The 24,038-nt window shown below is 47.4% G+C and overlaps 1 protein-coding gene across 1 annotated transcript in view; it reads right to left on the bottom strand.

Annotated features, from left to right (window-relative positions):
• Positions 1-24,038, bottom strand: part of FARP1 (FERM, RhoGEF (ARHGEF) and pleckstrin domain protein 1 (chondrocyte-derived)) — a 225,041-nt gene that overhangs the window by 173,645 nt on the left and 27,358 nt on the right. Inside the window, exon 2 of the mRNA XM_004680293.2 lies at positions 5,233-5,426. Coding sequence (XP_004680350.1) covers positions 5,233-5,403 — 171 coding nt within the window. The 5' untranslated portion in view covers positions 5,404-5,426. The remainder of the gene's footprint in view (positions 1-5,232; positions 5,427-24,038) is intronic.

The raw sequence follows: 24,038 nt of genomic DNA on the forward strand, positions 1-24,038 counted from the left end.
GTCTCTGGTGAAGCCTCTCACCGCCCCTGAGCCTCTGGCCTGTACCCCAGTTCTGTATGCACAAATAAATAAATCTTTAAAAAAAAAATGAAAGTAAGACTGTTAAATTATATTAATCATGCATATCAGAATTCACAGGTATACACATTAAAATACATTCCTCAGAAATGTCAATAGCTTATTTGTCTCCTCATGTAAAAATATTTTTTGTATCAATGTTAAAATAACTTTCATAAGATGATACTTACGGCAGTGCTGTTGCACTAGGGAGAAATTTTTATTTCATTTATTCATTTCCAGTGACCAGATAAACTTGTTTTGAGCTAATTCTCAAGTCATAGATTGATTAGTTTTATAAAAAGATATCAGAGATGGTAAGCAGAAGTCCAAGAGCAATGTTGAAATGTGTGAAAACACCAAGTTTAAACTTTTTGACAAAGTCAAACTCGGCACATGAACAAGCAGAAAGTTCTGGCATGAGACGCAATGCAGAAGTCCCACCCGGACCAGGGAGTCACTGGTGCAAACATTCTAATACCCCTAAGAACCTCAGCAGACCACCGCGCACAAGACACTCAGAGGAGGTGTACATACGGCTCTCTCCCGCTCTGAAAGCTACCAAAGTTTCCCAGGAAAGCAAAGCGCAGGTGTAGGGAAGCTTGAGCACATCCTGGGAGGTTGTGGGGGACCACAGCCAGCTGGCGGTGCCACCACCTCCAGGCAGCCACCCTGGCTCACTCTTCAGCGGAGACTGGAAACCCAGTCAAACGGGAACCTACTTGCTGGCTTGTGCACAAGCAGCACCAAATGGCTCCCCTCGATTTCCTCTGCTCTTTCCCCCTCTTCCCACAGTGACCCTGCTAATACAAACACATAAACTGAATAAAGACTTGGAGGAGAAACCATCTGCTTCATCCCACAACCATCAGGAGGAAGAGCGTTTGTTTACTGAGGGATCATGAGGACAAGACACACAGAACCTTCTCAGGGCCTGAGGAGGGGCTGGTCCACAGGGGGCTTAGGGGCTGGGGTGTGTGTGACCCTGTCACAGCTACAGGAATGGCCTCGCCTCATAATCTGACTGCAGAGGAAAGCAGTAAATGTCATAAAGCGCGGGGGATGCCCGCTGTGCCGTGCTCGCCACAGAATGATGAAACACCTTGGGAGAATGGTCTCTATATTTTGTTGAATGTTGCTATCGAGGAAATATCTAAAAAGACAGTCCAAGATCTAGAGAAAGGTGGATCTGTAACTAGCTATGCAGAATAGGACAGACAGTCACAGCTAAGGCCCTTCAAAAGGTGAGTTCTTATCTTTTCTTTTAAGACTTAGTTTCATTTATCCGTACAAGAGCTGGGGGTAGGGGGTGAGAGGAGTCACCACAGACAGAATGAGAGAAGAACAGTGGATCTACTGAAACACTGCTGAGGGGGCAGCAGGCGCGTTAGGAGAGGTCCGCGGCGCCCTGTGGGTCACCTCCTGGCTGGAGCTTAAACTCAAGCCGCAGTAGCTGGAAATAGCTTGATAGTGCCGAGACTTAACCCCTTGCACCACCAGGGAAGTCTTTAACTAATCAATTTTTAACGGCTATATACAGCAACAGAGACACTCTGGGGAGGGCGGTTTAGTGGCTTGGCCTGAAGTATTTAGGGCTTTTGCATTTAAAATGGCGACCCTGCATCCAAACTGTCAGCAAGAGCAGCAAGAAGGCCAAGAAACTCAATCCCCAGGAAAGACAGGGTCTCCGAAGAATGTTCCCAAAGGGCAGCTGCAGGGCTTCTGGCCTCACCCCCTGCTCATCTGCAGGCCAACGCCACTGAACAATGAGCACCGACGCTGTGGCACCCAGTATAGAGGGTCACAGGTGGGAGGGAGACACCTCTAGGTCCCTCGGCCTGGAGGACTTCCCAGCACAAAGCTCAGGGAAGCTGCGTCTCCTGCCTTCCGCTGTCATCTGTTGCACCCCCTTCGCCCTCGCTCCCCCACCCTCCACTGCTCCTGAGTCACCACACCAGGGCCTGCGGCTGTGGGAAGGTCTGGCTGTTTCCTGTTCTTAAAGAGCACAAGATAGCAATTTAGAATCAGCTCCATCAATAAAAACGCTGAAGTCTAGCCTTATTACAGGCAGTTATGGAAAACATCTGTGGCCCAATAGCTGAAAAGAAATATTCTGAACAAACTAGAAAAACAGGGAAGGATAAACTAACACTGACATCCACTGACTTGTAAAATAAACTCATCCTAATATTCAGCCAGCAAACACTCAGTGAGCACCTACTACTTCACGCTAGGTGCTGTGCTGGGATGAGCCCACGGGGCAGGTCTCGGCTCTGTGGCCACATCCATGCCTTTACCAGGCTTGTTTAAGCAATTCATAGGTGCCGAGATGGCTGTGCCAAGCACCCTCTTCGTATCAACTTTTTAATTCTCATAATAGTGATGCAGAATAAGAACAGAGGAAGTGGAAAGTAGGCACCATAAGACCAGAAACCTGGCTCCCACGACGCTGAGAGCTTGAAGCGGGGGCAGGAGGGATTAACACCGCCATTAGCCCAACCACAGGAGCTAAGATCCTTAGCGCCAAGGCCTAGATTACAAAACACAAGACCCAGGCATCTCCCAGACTGCTGTCCGGGAGTACAGGCATGAAGGTACACATGTGGAGATTGAGCTCATGGTGGAACCTTATAGTCTCTTTAAAATTCTTCACAATACCCAAAATCAGCAACAAACCCAGGCTCACAAGGAGTGAGAAGCCATCGATAACGGGGCAGTCTCTGCACTGGCCAGGGCCGCAGTCCTGCCCCCCCGTGCCTGCACAGGTGCTTCTTTCCACCCACTCTCCCCCTCTGCAGGGCAGCGGCCTCCTGCCTGCCCGGGCTTCTCTGCACTGACCTCCCTCAGCAGAGGCCGCTCTCCTAAGGCCACCGGCCTGCAACCATGCAGGCCTCTCTTAGCAAGCCTGTCCCTTTCGGGGCAGCTCTTCCTGCCCGATTCTGACTATACAGGGGTCATTTTACTTTCCTGTCCCTTTTCTAGCAAACCTTCTCTTTAAATATAACTAATGCCTCCGCTCATGGATAAATTTGCCTGAGAATCTGTGTGCCGCTGAAAGGGGAGCTCTGGGGGCACATTCCTAGAGGGAACCCAAGGACCCTGCTCTCTAAACTCACCCACTTCAAAAACAACATCAAGAGTAGGAGGTAGGGGCTATTATTTTGGCCTCGTTTTACAGGAAAGGCGACTCAACTAAGGGTAAGTCCAGGGTGACTGGTGGGTCAGTAGAGGCTGGGATATGGACCCAGCAGAGGAGCCCGGTCCAACACTGACCGATACCGAAGAGATTTGAGGAGGAAAGAAAAGGGTCCCCTTCACTGCCTCGGGAAGTTAGCATCTGGGTAAAATTGACAGGGCTTTGAAGGGTACATAGGAGTTTATCAAGGGAGGGTGAGAAACGTTCCTTCCAGATAAAGTGGTTACAACTGCAAGGCCCAGAAGTCAGCAGCGATCAAGTAACTCTCAAGGGTGAGAACACATCTCTATTTCTTAGGCAGTGAGTTGAAGCTTCACTGGGAGCAGAGTCAGACATTCTTTGGTTTGAGGAAACAGAAGAAGTGCAACTGAATGCAGGGCAGTGCTACCTGTAATTCATGCACACAACAAACCGAGTACAGGAAACACCATCTAACACAAAGTGTAGCTGGAGCCCTGGGCTCTGAAGTCCTTACCATCAACAAAGAGGAAACAGTGAAATTAAACACCTCACCAAACCAGTCTGGCAACAAAGAAAAAAATGGAAGGGGGGGAGGGGGGAGAGGAGGACATATGTTCCAGAAGGTCTAATTCTAGAAGGCTGGCAGGTGCACTCAATTTTGTTTTTATAATTTCAGTGGATTAGCAATGAAGGGTCACCGGGATAGGAAGACAGGCCCAAATCCTTGAAAGAGAAGAGTTCCACAGTAATACAATTAGGAAGACACAAAGGTTACCTGCAGTGTGCAAGAGAATTGCCAGCTTTAAACACAGCTCTTCCGAGGGTTATCTTTCCCTGAGACACTTACTGTAATTCGCACTCTGACAATATTCTTTGAAATGAATATAATTTAGTGAATCATACCGTATAAATGATTAAATGATGGGGTACAGACACTAATGCCGACTATTAAGTTTCGGTGGCTCAGGCCAGGGGGATTAACAGATGGATCGGCTCCGCTTTAAAAACAGGTTGTGTTCCCAAAGCTTGTAAGTTGGCTCTTTGGAACTTAAGAGCTACTTCTTTCCACGTGGGTGAGTTAGAAGGGGGAAGGACAGAAGCAGACAACGCAAGCAAGCAAGCAGCAGAGTCCAGGAAGTGGGACTCGCCTGACCCTCCCTGCCCTGGGAACAAGGAGCCCTTCTCCATCTGTGCAAACAAGGGGCGGTCCCCTACCCTCCCGCAGGAAGGGGTGGGGAGCCCCCGCAGGGAGGGCCGAGGTGGACTGGCTGAGGCCTGCCAAGCAGAACCCTGGGCTGAGGGAGGAGGAAGGCGAGAGACTGGGGCTCCCAGGGAAAGAAGTGGCTGGGGGTTAGGGAGAGGGAGGCTATTCTCTGCCACAGAGCCCCCAAGCAGCCCAGCCCCATCATCTCCCCTGGACCCTGGGATGCCGGAGTCTTCAATTCCAGGGCTGCGCACCCCTCGCTCCCCATAATGCACAGGCGCCCAGTCCTCCCCACACAAAAACACGACAGTCAGCTCCGGTTTTCCTGTTCACAACCTAGAAGTGGTGTGTGCAGGCACATGTGACACACGTGTGTACACACATGACACGCGTGTGCGCGTACACACGCACAAGAGGAGCTGCCTGGATAAGCAACTTAAGCTAGGACCATCCAGAGGATCACAAGTCCCTTCGATGCACACATTTATGTATGTCAGTACCTAAAGGACATGCACGCAGGTCTCTGTCAGTCTATAAACCGCATGTGTGAGTATATGTAGATCTATAAAAGACGCGTGTGTGCATGTGTGCACAAACCTGTTTGGCCATGGAGGGTCATATAAATCCAAGTGAGATGCCCCCTGCCATCTCCAACAGACCATCCCAGCGAATCAACAACCTTACAGTTCACACTGGAGACGGGGCAGGAGGCGCCAGCCCCCCCTCCCCACCCCCGTTCCCGTCAGGACCCAGATGGACGGCCCCAGCCCAAAGCCACCCACACCCGTGAGCTCACAGCTAGTCCCCGACTTACTGGAACTTCAAAAGCCTCCTGGGTGTCATCCAGCATCTGGATTTTGATGGACATGAGTTTCCCTGACGGTGTTGGGGGCGGCTTCTGTCCATGTTCCAAGGTACTGATCCCCGAATTCTCCGGGGCCCCCAGTCTTGCTCCTGGAGTTGGCTTCTGCTCTATTTCTCCCATGATGGAAGCAGGTTATATGAGATCTGCAGGAAGCAGTGAGAAGGAAAAGCACGTCAGAGAACACTTAAGCCAGCTAAGAGCCCTTGGCCGCCAGATCCCGGAGCTGCAGCACCCCCCACACACCCCCACACCCACACCCACACCCACACCCACACACAAACACACGGCATCAGTTCATGTTAGTGCATTCGTTGACCAGTCGCCTCTATCTGCTGCGGACAGGTGGACATTTGCATGTCTATTCTTCAGCATCTTTAAAACCAATTTTGCTCCTCTCTCGTTTTACAGTCAGCTCTTCCTAATACTGTCGTGCTCAGCCCATTAGTCTGGGTCTACCATATCCAGGCACAACTTTTCACACACCTCGAGTCTGGTGGGAAGATAATAAACAGTTCCGGAGCCGTATTATTAGCGTCCATTAATTACCTTTTATGACCACGGTGACACACTATGTAGATGTTACGAAGATAAGCAGGTAAAACACACACTGCAGCTCCCAAGCTATAATCTGTCGAGAGCACTAACCTACGCTACGCACACGGCCGGCATCGGCGGGGCCTGGCCACTGGGTTTCTCCGGCTGGCTTCTGTGACAATAACCTCCTCGTTCACGGCTTTCCTACAGCCTCTTCCTCAGGGCTGCCCTCTTCCCAAGAAGCCGTTCTCTGAATTACAGCACCAACTACTTTCTAAAAACAAAACCACCATTTTTCCTCGGGGGAAAAGTCCACCCTGGGCTCAGACCATACCCCTCTTCTCATTCCCCTGCGCCCCCATGCTGGAGGCTCCCCAGGCTGACTGCTTTGCACTGCACCTGGCAACTTCTACCATCGCTTTAAAACTCAGCTCGGGCGCCCCAGCGTGTGCGCAGAGCTCACAGGCGCCGCCAGGCTCAGCCCCAAGGACGGCATGTGGCCCCCTCTGCGTGTGCACGCCGAGTCCCCTGGGACATCGCAACCATGTGGGGGACAGAACCAGGCCTAGGCAGGCACAAAGCCTGGGCCAGAGTACAACGATGATGGCTGCTGGACACTGGCAGATTCAGACTCCAGCCGGACACGGAGGGTCCCGGGGTACCACGGAAGACGTGTCAGAGAGCTGGAGCGGTTTTTAAAGATCAGGGTGAGGGGCGGCTCCCACCACGAAAACAGGAAGAAATGGACTTTAAAAACGTGGACTCAAGGCCCTCCCTGGTGGCGCAGCGGGTTAAAGCACAGTACTGAGAATCTGAAGCCACTTCCGCATGAGTTCGATTCCCGCCTGCAGCCTGCCCCGGAGGAGACCACATGGCGAGCCAGACCTCTCCTGACCCGCCCGCTGCTCCCCTCAGCAGTGTACTTCGTAGATCTGCCTGTTCTGCTCCCCACTCTGTCTCTGGTGAAGCCTCTCACCGCCCCTGAGCCTCTGGCCTGTACCCCAGTTCTGTATGCACAAATAAATAAATAAATCTTTAAAAAAAAAAAAAAAACGTGGACTCAAAACGTCAGACAATACTTGAAAAAAGATACCTTTCCTATGTAGAAGACAACCGTACCCCCAGCACACGGGGCCGAAATAAGGCGACCCACTCGGGGTGAGTGAGGCAGAACTCTTCCGAGTTCAAGGTGGAGCTGGAAAATGAGCGTCAGGCTGGCAAGACCCCTAGTTACCTGGAGGCGCAACCCGGTCTCTCCGCAGGAGGGTGGGAGCCCTGGGACAAAAGCAATGAATGACACGGCCGAAGCAGAGGGCCAGAAAACTGAAAGTGACGGCGCTATTTGTATGCCACGGACTGGAAAAAGAGGGGGGGGCACCCCGTTTCAGAGCTACTGCGTCAGTGGTGCCGGAGGGGGATACTGGGAACACGGGCAATGGCCACAAATAGGTGATGCTACGAAATCATTCCAGAAAGACGAACCGAAGACTGGAAATGGCTGGCTGCCGAGAAGACCCAAGTAAGCAAGGGTCAGAAGGCTCAAACCAGTGCCGAATGGGGGGGGGGGGAGCGTGAGCTTGACTGTTGGGGCTGTGTTCGGGGCCATAAAGCATGTGTGGGGGAGGGGAGCACCTCAGCACTGTGGGTTCAGAGTCCACCTTCCTCCCCAGGGATGGTCGGAGTGTGGAGCAAATGGCCAAACAAACAACAGACAGAAGTGCCAATCGGGAGTGTTGTTACCAGCACCGCTATTCTGTGTGACCCCCAAATTCATATGCTGGGGTCCTGACCCCTGGTATCTCAGAGCATGGTTGGGTTTGAAAGTCAGGTCTTCCAGGGAGGCCTTTGAGGACCGCTGTCCCTGTAAGCGGCAGCACAAGACACACGGACACGTGGGGTGCGCGCAGCGAAGGACCCCACTCGTAGAGCAGGGAGAGGGCGGCATCCATGAGCCGAGGAGCAGGCCTCGGTCTTGGACTCTAGCCCCCAACACTCAGGAATGAGACGACGACACCACCCCCCCGTCACCCCCGGGGTACCTGGCTCCAGCAGCAGCCCAACTCGACCGTAAGAGGGGCAGAGGAGAAGGGGAGGCTCAGGATGGTCAAGCAGGCAGGACTCAGTGGGTCAGAGGCCCAGGAGGTGTGCCAAGAGGTCACAGGGCATGAGGTGGGGGTGCAGACTTTGTCCTGCTCACACCCCTGGAAATCCCTTACTTTGTAGGTCCTTGCTCGGCTTAATCTCATCCTTTCCTGGGGTGGGGTCAAGTTCCTACCTTTCCACTAAACTCCACGTGGAAACCCCTCCCTTCCTGGAACATCCTCACCCGGACAGGGCAGGCCCAGTGGCCGGCACATCAGAACTTCCAGCAACCTGGACCCTGACTCAAAGCCCTGTGCCTGAAGAGATGCCTCTGATGGTTCAGACAGAGGCCCTTCCCCACCCCTGCTCCCCACTTACTACCTACCCGCTCCTCACACACACACGTGCCCACCAACTTTCCACCAAGGAGCGTGAGGATGATTCGTTCCTGACACTCTTTTGACTGCGCTCTGTGACAAGGCCAGGGAAGGACTGGTCGAGCTACGACCTGCCCTTTCTCCAGCACCCCTCTGTGACCTCAAAGGTCTGGGGCACACTCCTTGCTAATTTCCACCCCAAACAGACTTTTTTAAAAACCTAGTTCTAGTCCATTTGGTTGTGTGATCTACGCCTTGGTAAAGTCACTTCACAGCCTGGAGAGATGGGGCTCGGCAATCTGGGCCTTGTCACTGGAGCTCCGAGCACCCTGTGCTATACCAACCTGGAAGCAGGCCCATCAGTACCAGCTCAGTGAGTCAAAGGTAGGGGCATACATTCATGAAACCAGCTGCATTAAAATCATCTTCATACAGCAGGCAGAATGGCTTCCATGTATATTTTCAGTTCACTGTCTCATGCCTAAAAATAAATGCAACCTCTAGAGAAAACTATGACATCAGTCCACTCTGCCTTCCCCACTCCCTTCCTCCTCTGCATTTTTTCCTACTTTGGCTTTCATCCTTCCCTGGCCTGGGAGCACCACGCAGCCAGCCTCATCTTCCCTCTGCTCAATCAGAATGGCCAGGGTCTGGCCTCGCTGCTTATGCCGGGTCTGGTCTGTCTCAAGGCCTGGGGTCAAGGAGACATGGCTCTGTCTGTGACTGACCTCCAGCCCGGAAGCTGAGCCCAGGGAGCAAAGGGCCTCTTCTGCCATGCGACCCCCATCTCCCCACAAGGACCCCCTACAAATACATTTTCTCCCTGACCTATCTTAGCAAAAGTGGGGCCACTTATACCCAAAACAGAACCCGTTCTCTTCTCCAGCCCGACCCCCAGATGTGTATACTGTAACTGTTTGCCCACTGGCATTTTTGTTTTGTTTTTAAAAAGTTAACAGGTAACATTTGGTTAGCCCCTCAGGTATTACCACCACAGGACACCCATCACCATTGCTCTTTTAAGCCACTAAATTTTGTGATAATTTCTTGCACAGAATAGATAACCTGAATTTATTAACTGCAGCAACCTGGCATTTATAAATCCAAACTGAGTTAGTGAGTAATAGAGAACTGTTCTCCTAACTCCCCTTTTCTATGGTCTTTCAATGACCTAATGCTTGTATTATTTCTACTTCTGGATACTGACATTTTACAAAGTAGGTCACACTTTTTTCCCCATGCTGGCATGCCGACTGTCCTTGTACATGGAAAGCACTATTTATTTCAAACAAACCCAGCCTAGATTTTTGAGTTGAGCATCCCAAGAATGTCAAGGGAATAGCTGAAGAACAGTGGAAGTGGCGAGTGGTAAGTGCAATGGAATTGATGCTCAGTGTCGCCAAGGGCGAGCTGGGTTATACAACACAGCCTCTGGGGGACAAGTGGAAGACACCTCCTGTTTATAAACATCAATCATGCACACCGTAGCTTCCTTCCATGATGACCTCTAACTTCTAATTGTCTTAAAGAAGAATCTGAGTAATGGCCATGACTTCTCTTCATCATTACCACCATCATTCATTCCTATGCACAGAACACTGTGAAACCACTTTATTTTTTATACACATATATAAGCTTCTCAACTAACATTGTTTTATTCAAACTTGTTTCACAGCAATGTTTACTAAAAACAAATCAACAACCCCAGGCAACAGCGACTAAAACAGGATTTCGAGACCTGCTTTCCTTCTACATTACTGCACTTGAACATGTGGCTTCCAAGAACCAATCAGTAGCATGAAGGGAAGACTTCTCTATACTTGAAACTTTACTTAAAAGGAAATAATGAAATGTTTGACTAGCATGAAAGATTTAAAAACGGGATTGTCTTGTCATAATATCCTGGCTTAAAGACTTCCTCTTGGCGTTCACCCAGACACGATAAGGAGCACACATGAATGCAAACTCCACCTGTGAGGGAAAAGAAGAATCTGCAACTCTAGACCACAGAGCCACAAAATGTGAGAGCACGTCCCCAAATGGCCAGGAGGGTCAGCAGAGAAGGGAAATGCCGGAGGCTGTCCAGGCCTGGAGTGGCACACTCCCCAAATCAGTAGAACATGCCTGCCACAAACCCAGCAACAGCCTTCTGGGACCAGAGGAACATGTGCTGGTGAGCCCCGGACACGGTAAGGTAGGAAGTCAAGAAGCACCAGTGGTGGAGACAAATGACCAGCAGGAAGCAGTCTACTGAGGCCACCTGAGAATGCGAGCATCTCAGCAAACCAGAGAATAAGGACGGCTGAAACAGACACACATGCACACCACCATGCACAACAGAGAACTCACTGAACAATGAAAGAACTTTTATAATGATGCTGTTAAAAGAAAAAATGAAGGACAGATGAAGAACACCCACAAAAGAAATGTTACAAGCAACAGACTGAAATCTTGTTGAACATACTGCCATAAATTAATAATGAAGAACTGACACTATAAACAAAAACACAGGATTTATAAGAGTTCAGGGAAACTATGGGAAAACAGAAAGAAATAAAGCAAGAGGCAGACTTCAGGGAGGAAATGGAAAAATGAATACATATGTCCCTGTTATAGAATGAATATCTGCGCCACCCCCAAATTCATACTGAAACCTACTCCCAGCGGTATCAGGAGGTGGGTCTTTAGAAGGTGATTAGGTCATGAATGGGATTAGTACCCTTATAAAAGAAATCCAGATCTTCCATATGATCCAGCAATTCCACCCTTGGAAATGATTCAAAAAATACAAAAACACTGATTCACAGGAATATATACTCCTATATTCACTGCAGCAATATTTACAACCTAAGTACCCAAGGACAGAAGAGTAGATTAGCAAAATGGGGGGGGGGGGTGTATGAATCAACTATTTAAAAGATGATGTCTTACCATTTTCATTAACAAAGATGAAACTGAAGGAAGTATGCAAAGTAGAAATAAGAAGGAAAAAGACAAATACTGGATGGTTTCACTCATATTTGAACTAGACAGACAAAACAAAGGGTCAGAATACACCAAACCAAAACCAAGTTACAAATCTGACCACAAAACTGAGGCTACCAAAGGGCAAGGTAGAGAGGAAAGGGGAAAGAGGGGGGGCAGGGAACTAGTGATGAACAATGGGTGCCTTGGTCATGGATGAGATATGGCAACACACACCTAAGAAGCATTATGTGTATTTCTAAATCCTATACAGTGTTGTGAACCAACATTATCTTGAAAGGAAAGAGAGCAAACGAGCGAGAGGGATCCTAGAGAGCTCTACTGTCCCGCCCACCAAGTAAGAACAGAGTAAAAATAAATAAATAAATAAATAAATAAATAAACCAGGATGCAAATCCTCACCATAAACTGAACCTACCAGTGCTTTGATTTCAGATTTCCCAGCTTTAGAACTTGAGAAATAAAGTTCTATTGTTTCCAACCAATCCGGTATATGGTTCCTGGTAATAGTGGTAGACTAAGACAATCACCCAGATGGAAGCAGTTGGGGAAAGTAGAAAGGTCTTGAGGAGAAAGGTTGGCAAAAGTGAGAAGGTTTCAAACAGAAAGAGGATTATGAGGATAAACAGAGGCGATCCAACATACACAGAACTGGTGTCCCTAGAGAGAATTAAACAATGGAAGAAAAAACTTTTATGCTATAATTCAGGAAAATGTTCCAGAAATAAGATAATTCTTCATAATAAATTAACAAATCCCATCTCAGGAAGAACACACTTAAAGCGGCGAACACCAAGACCTGTCCTACTGTCATTCCTGACCTTCAAAATTTAGAAGGAACCACTGGGTACTTAGGTCATAAATTACCAAAGACCCACAAACAACATGAGGAGAAAAATGTTTTCTGCCTCGTCCACAACAATAATCAATGCTTAAATGTACAAAATGCTCTCAAAGAAGAGGAACCTAAAAACAGCTGGATTTTTATTCAAACATAGTACCCAATATTTCAACAAGAACACAGAAAAATATTATCCTTCTAGAAGAAACTGACAAAAGAAAAATACTTTGTGAATACAAGAGGCAAAAGTAAGCAGTAAAACAGTGAAGTACTGTTACTGGCAAATGTAAGATCCATGTATACTGTAAGAGGGGGATCAACATAATTGTAACATCTGTAGAATATTGTATCTCATGACAACACAAAAAATAACTAAAAAAACCGGCAGGAGAAGGAGCAGAGATGTTGAGAGTACCTATAAGTTGTTAGCACATTTTAAAAACAATCACAAAAGAGAATTTCAGTCTCCAAAGATACACATATAGTTAATTAACACATGGAAAGATGTCAAACACCAATCGCCATCAACGTAGCCTACAACCCAGTCACTGGGTTTCCCTAGTGACTCAACAATTCCACTCTTAAGCATCGACCCAAGATAGATGAAACCTATGTCCACACGAGGACATGTATGTATGTTGATGTCCACAGCTGAAAACTACCCACAAGTAGCAAGAATCCACATGGTGACTGGATAATCAAAATGTGATATATTCATACAAGGGGTTATCGTTCATCAACAATGAGAATGAAATACTAACAACCTGCCTCAGCAGAGATGAACCATCCCTCATCCTAAAAGTCTGTTAAGTGAAAGGAGCCAGAGGCAAACAGCTACATAGCACATGATTCTGTTTCTGAGGTGGTATCTAGAGAAGGCAAATATCAGAGACCAAGGTGGTTGCCTGCAGTGATGCAAGACCTGGGCTGACAGCGAAGGGTCCAAGGGATGGAACTCTTTTTGTGGGTGAGGCACAAAACCAGGTTCTGAAATCAGGTTGCAGTGATGGTCACACAATGCTTTGAACTTACTAACACTACAGTATGCTATATGAATTATCCCATAATAATAACACCTACACATGAAGATTCTTGTGAGTGTTCAGAACTCTCTGGAAGGACAGAACCATTGGCAGGAAAGCTGGCTCTGGTGGGCAGCCAGCCTGGTAAAGGGCAGGCATCAAAGGCCCTGAAACACACTTCTAGATCGATATTTTTGGGACCTTTTAAATTTTGTAACATATAATTCATTTTATCGACTAAGAAATAGTTAACTATCTTTACATTTTTGTCTACTGAAAGGACGTATTCCTGCTGACTACTCCGACCCAGGAGTAGGCAGGACTCAGCAGACTCAGTACGCGAAACCACATTTAGGAAATGAAATCACAGTGAAGGGTGACAATTACGAAAACAGGTGGAGTGAGAACTGCAAGAGTCATTTCTTTCCTGTTTCCAACTGAAGCTGCTTAAAACGTCCAGGTTAAGAGTAAGTCATAAAGCTTAGCAAGGTAGATAAGTAAAGGAAAGTGAAGGAGCCCAGGAGATAACCCTGAAGCTAAGGATTCTTTTACGGAGACTTTTGGGTTCCTGGGGTGTCTTCTCTGCCGATGAAGGCTGAGTCTCCCAAAAGACCTCCATTGACACAAGCACGGTCCCTTGCAGAAGCATCTGGAACATCAGGAGGGAGCCTCATCCCCAGAGACGGGATGTCTCCACGCACCCAAACAGCAGGCGCTATCTCCCATCTCGGCTCCCACGGTGCCCTCATCTCCCAAAGGCGTCTGGGTTCCCAGAGCGTCTATCTTGCCTTCGTATCCGGCTAAGATGGAACTTGGGCACCACATTCTAGCTCCATTCTTGGGTCATGTTTTTTTTCTATTAACTCCACATGTCAATGATTACATCTGTCTTTTCTCTTTCTAACAAAGAAGAAAGACAAAGGCCATAGAAAGTTGTTATTCACAGAAGCAGCAGCCCAAGGGGTAGAATTGTAGGAAGCCAAAAGGCTGACTTTAGACACCCCAAAGCACTTCCAGGTGGTGAAGTGGTGAAGGGCTCACGTCTGCCTCTTTGTGGGGACAACAATCAGACACCCCAGAGAGCAAAGGGGGTTCAGTGGCTGCAGCTCTGCTTGGACACAAAGCCACCTTGTGCTCCTGTCCAGGGAGAAAGGGGAGGGAGGGAGACACAGGCCAGTTGGTGGCCCCCCGGGCAGGAGGAAGGAAGCACCCCAGAAAGGCAGCTCTTTGGGAGCCAAGTTTGGCTTTTGTTGGGGACTCAGACATTTGAGAACGTTCAAAAGCAGAGATCTGCTGATAGACTTGCTGAGTCCAAAAAACACCCGTGAGCAGAAGAAACAAGTGCAGCCCCACAGTCTGACCGCAAGCAGACACTTCCAACAGGGAGGGACTGTTCTCTCGGCCTGTTTGATGGGCTGGGAAAGGAGTCAGGCCGGAGCCTGCCAGGAGGCCGCCCCGCCTGGGCAGCGTGGTAAGGAAGACGGAGCCTGGGACATGCCATAAAGACTATGCCTTTTCCCTCTTCCCCGCCCTAGTTAAAAATTTCCTTATTCAATGCCACACTACCTTAAATAGCCCTCACAAATCTCTGGAAAGCATCTCCAGGAAAGCTGGAGCAGAGACACTGCCTGACTGCAGGAGGTTATTTCTTAAGTCCCGCTTGCACATACGTCCCTTTCCTGCTCAGAAACATGAATCTCATCAATACTGCAATAAACTGTGCCAATGCCCAGCCAAGCACTTCAGTGAACCTCTCCAGCTCCTCTGCCGATAAGTAAAGCGTTTTGTAACCCGACTGGACTCTGGCACTCAGCACCCGCCACCCGCCTTCTCCTGGAGCTGTGCTGAGCTGCTTCTCCCTCCCCAGGTACAGCCTCTCGCACTCAACACTCACGGCACCCAGGCCCTCCTCTCTCCTGCTTTCTCCAAAGTGCAGCCTTGGCCAGCTGAACAGGAGGCCTGGGGCTTGGAAAAGGGGCTTCCCAGCCATCCTTATGAGCTTCAAGGTGACCCCAGCCTATCACGTGATGTCTCGGAGGGAGACTGGAGGGAGCACAATGAAGAAGAACCAAGATGGCGGCCAGAGGGACACCAATACTCACATTCAGACTTGGTAAGAGCCTCAGAGCTGGACAGACTTTGGGAGGCCCCCATGACTACCTTCTCCCTGAAGGGTGAGCCCCATATATATGAAAGGCAGCCTGAAAATTTATTCTAAAATCACACAGCAGGGATGGGAATGCACTACGGAAAAACAGTTTGGAGGTTCCTCAAACTGCTAAACATGGAGCTTCCCTACGACCCAGCAATCCCACTCCCAGGTATCTACCCAAAAGACATGAAAACACTGATTCAAAAAGATACCTGCACCCCCATGTTTATTGCTGCTTTATTTACAATTGGAAAGACAAGGAAGCAGCCCAAATGCCCAAAAGTAGATGACTGGATTAAAAAGATGTGGTACATATATACAATGGAATACTACTCAGCAACCAAAAAAAAAAAAAAATTAAGCACATGCCTTTTGCAGCAACATGGATAAAGCTGGAAAAGATCATGCTTAGTGAAATAAGCCAGAAAGAAATAGAAAAATACTGGATGGTTTCGCTCATAGCAGGAGTATAACAGACCAGGCGAAAAAATAGTAATAATAATGAATAGCTACATACCAGAGACATTTTGTGGGGGTGGAGTGGGGAATGGGATCAAAAAAGGTGGGGGCAGGGAAATGCACTGGACTGTGGTTATGGCACCCGGGTGATCTGGTGATGGGAAGCCCACGGGGATTGCAACTTAGGTGGAAAAAGGAACAAAATGATGTAAAAATAAGCTATTATGCTTTAAAAAAAAAAAAATCCCAGCAGGAAGCTGAGGTGGCACAAATGTCAAGAACCACAATGCTGACACAGGGCAAGAAGAAGGATAAAGATTAAGGAAAGTTCGTTCACGAGATCTGGTATCGTTGGGAAGTCACTGTACTAAGAGGAACGGTGTCAGCTGAGAAATGGAGGCAGAAGCCAGGCCACCAGTAGGAATGCAAATAAATATCCATCTACACTAAACCTTTTTGAAGACTATTTTTCAGAGCACTGTTATGTTTCCAAGAGTGTCCCTAAAGCCTCTACCCCACACAAGCCCCTGTTGTTAACATCCTGCTTTAGTTTGCACCTTAATGACAAAACGGGCCAATATTGACACACTATGATTCACTCGAGCCCACAGTTTACACAATGGTTTGCTCTTTGTGCTTACGCTCTGTGGGCCGGTCACGCCGGTCACACGTCCATCATGACAGCATTATGTAGACTAACTGCACTGTCTTAAAAATCTGTTCCCTATCTGTCCCTCCCCCTACCTGCCCTCATCTCCTAGCAACCTCTTATCTTTTTACTATCTTTTGCCTCTTTCCAAAGGTCACAGAGTTATATGTAGTCAAGTAGTATGTAACCTTTTCAGGTAGTTCCTTTCACTGAGCAGCATGAATTTCAGATTCCTCCAGGTATTTTCAGGGTTCGGCTGCTCGTACTTTTTATCTCTGTATAATACTCCACTGCGGGACACAGCAGTGTGTTTATCCATTCACCCACTGAGGCACATGATGGCTGCTTTTCCGCTAAGGAAATCGGAGGATACAGACACCTTCACAGTTCCGTGGGAGGCTGCAGATGCATGGCCTGTCCTGGGGTCGAGGTTTTGATTCCCGGCTTCGTGAAGCCCACATGTGGCAGGTAATTCAGCTTAGCGCAGAGGTCCTATAACAGAACCCTCCTCCTTCATTTCATGAGTCAATGACAGGACTTAATAAATAAATAGTTTAAAAACTTCTGGAATGTAAAAAATAACAACCACCAGCTAGGCATTTCCCAATGCTATCAGATCTCAAAACTTTAATTTTCCAACTTACACAGGATGTTTCTAACAGCCTCATTATTTCATAATGTTTTCAGTTAAAAATGAACCCATACTCCATTACTCTCTACTGAAGTTTCAAACATTCTGGAAAATATGTTGAAGAAATAAAGGCCAAAATTCAAACATGCCCATACCCCAAGTAACATTACACTGATACCATTCTGGGTGAAGAACGACATTCATTCGATATTGGAAAAAAAAGAATGCATTTCCTACAGCTTACCAAAGCCATGAATCACCACACACAGGGCTTCCGTTTAGGGTGGGAAACGGAAAGCAATTTCCATGCAGTCATGGAAGAACAGACTGTTAAATTCTCTCACAATCTCAATATTATCCAAGAAATAACCCGTGCAATATAACCCCAGATCAAATGACACCATTAAATACAACAGAAGAGTAAAGGATATTGCCTCCTGGAACACTTTCCCTAGAATTAATTTATTAAAATAGTGAAATGTCAAAGGGACATTTCACGATTCTACAAAAAAATGAGATATTTAAGTGTCAGCGTGGTTACAAACAAGGTATTTAGTTAAACAATGCTGCCCATTAAAAGAAAAATTGATGAGATGAACAGCAAATGCTTGTTGTGGATTGCTGAAAGAGAGGGAAAAATATTGCTGTGCTATCACATCGTGCCTCAAACTGTGGTTTAGCAGCAACAGAGAGAGAAGCTCCCGGGCTGAAGGGCTTGGTTCCAATCCTAACTCTCGGCATGTTGGCATCTATCATGAAATTAATCTTGGCTGGACTGGAGCTTCTCTTCCATAAAATGTAGAAAAAATATGTTATTATTACCTTCATGTAACCCACACCTAAGTGCACTTGCTAAGACAGAGCAGCTGCTATGCTCCAAGCTTTATAAATACCAATTTATTTAATCTGCACAACCACCACTGGGTAAACACTATCATTGGCACCTTTCGCAGGTGAGCAAGAGAGATCAAGTCATTGTGCCCCCGGCTCCGGCCAGGACAGCGGCTGCTCCAGACCAGGACACAGACAGGCAGAGCCACCTGGCCACAGGCGCTCCTGGGCAAAGGCGTCTCCACACTCGTCACCCTGCCCCCAGGCACCGGCCCCATGACTCAGTCGCTGCAGACAGATAGAATCAGTCTCCCCCAGACCTGTCACACTTCTGGGAGATCCAGTACTGGGGTGATGGGTAATCACCCATGTACATCACTGGGGAGGCCAGGGAGGAAAATGCATCACGTAGGAATGTTTACTGATCACTGCTGCCCTGCAAGGGCACGGTGTGCTGTTTTCTTACGGTGTGAAATTAGGTGTTGTTTTTTTTTTAAATATATTCATTTATGTATACAAGAACTGGGGAAAAGGCCAGCGTGGGGGTGTGTATGTTTGGGGTGGGGCTGTGGGAGGGGAGAGGATTCACCAGAGATGGAGTCGGGAGCAGAACAGGTGGACTGACCGAAACATACTGCTGAGGGGAGCAGAGGGCGAGTCAGGGGAGGGCTGCTGTGCCCTGTGGGTCACCTCCCTGGCCAGGGATCGAACTCCTGCTGGTGGGCTGCGGACTACTCCACAGCTTCACAGTGCTGCGCTTCAACCTCTTGCTCCACCCAGGAGGGCCCTAAATTATGTGTTTTTTAAACGTCATTGAACCTTTTTCACTTCTAGGAGCAGGGATTCCTCACAGACATCTATTAAACAGCAGATCAAAACAGCACAGAGTACCTCTGGCTAGGTTCAGCTCTCAGCTCCGAAGATGCTGACAGCTCAGGCAAAGGCACCCCCTGATTGCAACTCATGGACACTACAGTTTCTGGGGATAGCGGACAGGGTGGACACTACCCCCCGTAGTGGACACTCACAGGAGAAGCACAGTCCCCCCTCTCCACGCTGAGAACAGGTACCGAAGCAGGCATGCTGCCCGCCTGTGGCCACGTGGGCAGCTGATGGAGAAGCGGGATGGACGCTAAGTTCCAGACCATTCCCTGGGTCAAAGGACAAGTCACAGTGTGAAATGACACATCAAAGCCCAGTTCTATTTTTGCCGCTGGTGGAAAATGTGAGTTTTTCATTCAAATCCTTTCATCTTCTCGCAAAGCACTTTCACCCACTCACGTGTACCTTTCCTTTGTTACACGCGTGTGCATGTAACTTCTTTTACGACTCACAATTCCACACAAGTTCTTACAGAATAAGATGTTATTGGAAAAAAAAATCTAGAAAACTTGATCACCAAGAAAGGGAAATGGAAAGTCAAGCAAAAAACGCTTAGCTAAATTACAGACCCTGGGCTGGCCCTTCTCTACCTAGCAGGCTCATCCCAATGCTCCCCACAGCCAAAAAACCCAGTTTTTCAAATAAGTGTGCTGGAACAGTTCTCTACCTAAGATACAACTTCTCAGTCGCAAAGCATAAAATTGGAAATAAGAAAAAAAGCAAAACTCAATCGTGTGCAAGTTCAAATACCCTAAAACATTGATGATGGAAATAGAAGTCACCCATTTTTAAGGCAATTTTAAAAGCACTACTTGTTTCCTTCACTAATATTACCACAGTCTATTATACTGAAAACTAAGCAACTGGTTTTCAATGAAAATCCCACTGAAAGGGAAATGCATTGTTCTGTACACCAATGTAAACAAGGATAACGAGTGAAATCTTTGAAGAATTTGCAACAGAATACAGAAACAAATAAAAATTAAACAACAAAAAGAACAAATAAAATTTAAGCAACAAAAAAGTATAGCATGGTTTACAGAAAACAAAGAGACCCAAAAGGGGAAAACTCAGAAAATAATTATGAAATGTTCCTCCCCAAGTGCATATAGATAAATAACCCTAGAAAATTTTCCAAACTTTGAAAGATAAATTTCCCTTTAAAAAGAAGTTATATCCCAAGCTTATTTCACATGACTTGAAGCACAACAAGAACATTATAAAAGAAAGTTCTATTCAAAATTTCCTACTAAAACCCTACTTAAGGAAAACCTAGGGCCTCCCTGGTGGCACAAGGGTTAAGTCTCAGCACTGTGAAGCTATCAGCAGCCACTGCAGCAGGAGTTCGATCCCTGGCCAGGGAGGTGACCCACATGGTGCAGCAGACCTCTTCTGTCTCCCCACTGCTCCCCTCAGCAGTGTGTTTCGGTCTATCTGCCTGTTCTGTTCCCCACTCTGCCTGTCAACCTCTGCACCTCTGTACCCCAATTCTGTATGCATAAATCTTTTAAAAAAATAATGAAAAAGAAAAGCTTAAACTCAGAGCTCTGAGACAGAATACGCCATGGAAGACTATCCACTTGATTCACTAACACCTGGAACAATAGTATCTTCTAGATTTCAAAAAAGGCATTTACTGACCCTAAATTTCTTATTCTCTTATAGCAACTGAACAGAACTGGGAGAAGCGGTCATATCAAATAGATATTCTTTGGGAAATGAGATGAGTGAGTTTTGTTGTTGAAGAAAAGAAACAATCCTTATCTGGAGCCCCCGAGGCATGGACCCCCTCCAGCACAAGTGGTAAGGTGGCTCCGTGGTGCGGGGCGTGCCTGTGAGGACCAGAGACTGCCCAGTCTCCCCCAGCACAGGTTGACAGGAGTCCCAAAGGGCCTGTCTCTGTCGGAGTGCCAGGGAGGGCAGTGGGCTATCATCAGTCAACACCACCCACAGAGGCCGCCACGAACTCTGGACCCTGAGCTTAGGTGTCAGAAACCCCACTGAAAGGCCCGGCCCCACTGCACTACCAAACAGAAGATCAGCTTCGTGTCTTTAAGTCGTCACTGTTGTGAAACAGAAGGGAGAGTGAACGTCTTGGTTCCAAAGGCCCATATCCAGAGTGGAGACGGTCACAACAGCGCCTGAACAGTTCAAGGACAGAGAGCAGTGACCCCTCGTCTCAACCCTCTTGGCTTCCAAGCCCACTTTGGCACAATCACACATCTTGCATGCACTCAAGCTCCTGAGGGACCATCACAAAGCGGGGTGACCCAGAGCTCCGTTCCTGACCAAGAGCAGGGACCTGAGCCCCAGATATCGGAAAGTCCCCGAGGCCTACGACAGAACAGGTTCACAGCTGGAATCCTTACAGTTCTGTACTTACTAGGACATAAAAAATGAGTGCCATCTCAACACTGTTTTCTTTCCACTAAACATCGGTTGCACTGAATAATTATCTTGACCACAGTTCATCCACAGCGGCTAGTCAGCAGTTTAGAGAAGGGCAGATGGCAAGGAAGCCCTGCTAGTGGGAGGAAGAAATGGGCAGGGGACTTAGCACAGGCTTCTTTCCGTGCATAGATTTCTACAACCAAAAATCCATGGGGAATACTTACAAAATATGCCAAAGCAATGGCAAACTCATCTAGGAAATGAGCTGGCAGTGAAACCAAAGAATGTGACTTTATGCAGGTATAGCACCTGAGGAGCAGGGCGAAGGTGTCACTGGGTGGTGACACATGAGAGGGCTTAGGGGAGGAAGCAATGATGGCAAGAAGCCAAGATTGCTTCTTTAAGGACAAGTCAGGCCCCAGGCACCTCCTCTCTATCTTTGGCAGACTTCTCCTCTAAGGGGAAGGCGGTTCTCAAGAGTTGCAGTAGAGCCGACTTTCAGCACTTGGGAGGACTGTTTGTGACATGATGATGCAACAGACGTGATGATGGGCCAGGTGACAGTGCAGTTACGTGAGCTGCTATTGAACAAAAGGCCCAAAATGGATGACTTTGGCTGACTAAAGCACATCCTTCTAGATGCTGCTTTCAGAAAAAGATCCCATCCTTGTACCTTACCAGATATTGTTTATGAATTGCATTAATGAAGGTTTAATGTAACGCAAATCACATTTACAGATGACAAAGTACTAACAAGGAGAAGAGCCACGAAGAAATGTAATTAAGGACATACCAACAGTCCAAGGTTACATCTCTTCGTTGTATATGATGCCAGCACTCTGACAGACCACTCCAGCTAAAGGCGGCAGCTGGCTCTTTATACTTGAACATACTTTTCTATGAGGGAAAAAGAACAAAAGCAAGAAGACATTGGCTTCCTCAAATCTTACTTTCAGGTAAGGAAGACCGGACAGAGTCAAAAGCAGAGGGAAGGCCTTTGAATTTCCATTTGTAATGAATGTATCTCTAGGAAGAATAGCTGAGGAGAGAGGAAGTTTCTCAGAATATTACCATTTATTAAGATGATATCAAGGTCCAACATATAGAATAGAATCCATTTTAAAACTTTTGCAGAGTAATTGTTCATAGATCAATGCAAAATAACCTTGGAGAAAGGAGATCACTGTTAAACATTTTTAAAAGAGAGTAACAAAAAAGTGGAGGTTGCTTTAATCCCACCAACACTGCAGACATCCAGGCATTGCTAGGCAACAGTTCTGCAGCAGGTTGGCAAAGAAGGAGCGAAGGTAACATAAAGCCGTTTCTCAGACAAGGTCAAGGAAACCAAAGGAGTGGAACAAGAGCGAATGACACACTCGAAGCAGACAGATCTTGGTCACTAAATCTAGAGATTCCCAATAAAGGAAATACCATAAGATGGGGAACTTTTAAAGAGAAAAAAATATGATTATGCCTTACAATAGGAATCACCCAAAAGTTTTCTGCTAACAGAAATGCCAAATCTCAGTTTTTGTTCCTGAACTTGTGATGATGACATATTAACTATATTTGAAAGCTTTTCTAGGGAACTGAAACTAAAACTTCCAAATCTACTACTAGATATTATATTATAATAATATAATAGTTTATTTTTACACCATTTTATGCCTTTCCCATCTCAGTTGCTATCCCTGTGGGCTTCCCATCACCAAATCACCTGTGTGCCATCACCACAGTCCAGTGCACTTCCCTCCCCACACTGTTTTGGATCCCATTCCCCACTCCACCCCCATAAAATGTCTCTGGTATATAGTTTTTTGTTATTATTATTTTCTCACTTGATTCAAACACTAATTTTTAAACTAAAAACTCAATAATGTCCCACTGAAGAAACCCATCGGCCATGCCATGGGCATGTCAGTAACAAGTAAACATTCTGTTGAATATGTATTTAATTTAATATCGCATTGGGTCGATGAGGCAATGTCTACCTTTACAACTTACAGAATCGTTAACTATTTTATCATTTACTCAAATCCTTGTCTGTATTTCTCACTATAATACCAGGTTTCCCAAAGGAATCTTTATTCCCACCTGATCAAAGCAGTGACTCTCTATCTGAGGCAATGACCAAGGTATGGCCAGACAAGCTTGGCCTGGAGCACCTCGCTAGCCAGTGGACCTCTGACAATGACCACTCACTTAAAATGCATTAAAGATCAAAGGCCTTAAACATATCACTTAAATGCTTTCCCATGCTGTTTTGAGACTACGAAGCAATGCTCCCTGGTGGCCATCAAACCTCGAGAGGCCTGGAGGGGCTCCCCTATCTACACCAGCATGGTGGGGTGAACTCTCGCACTCACAGTCCAAGCCCTCTCTCGCTCCCTGTCCAGGAGCACATCTCCAGCAGTCCACACCCCTCGGCCGGGCAGCCCGGTCACCAGTGGGACACAATGCTCAGTGGCCCTCAGCAGGGGGCGGGGAAGAGGAAGTGCTACTTCTGCGTCTGTGGCAAGCCAAGGAACAGTGCCCTGAGGTAGTGGCCGCACTCCCCAAGCGTGTCAGCTTGCACCCAACCGGAGTGCCAAGCCCAAAAAGCTTTCTGGTGCAAGAGGTGGAGGCTCCTCCCGACGCCAAGTTTCATGGGTGTCAGTTCTCGAGCTTGGATGCAGCTGGTGCATCTGGGTGGCACAGGACAAGCTCTCCTGTTCGACACACGACCTTTCTGGAAGAGGACACTAGGGACTCAGCGCTGGGCTCAGGAGAAGGCAGACAGAGGCCGTCACCAGCTCACTGAAGACCTCAGGAAGCCCTCCAACACTGGGAATGGCTGTCTGACCCCAACCTGTGTCTCTGGAAGCTTCATTCAACACATGTCAATGGATGCTTCTTCCTTGCAGTGACCTAACCAGGTGA

This window comes from Condylura cristata, unplaced genomic scaffold (assembly GCF_000260355.1).
Source record: "Condylura cristata isolate star-nosed mole 26May11 unplaced genomic scaffold, ConCri1.0 scaffold00010, whole genome shotgun sequence".
NCBI lineage: Eukaryota > Metazoa > Chordata > Mammalia > Eulipotyphla > Talpidae > Condylura > Condylura cristata.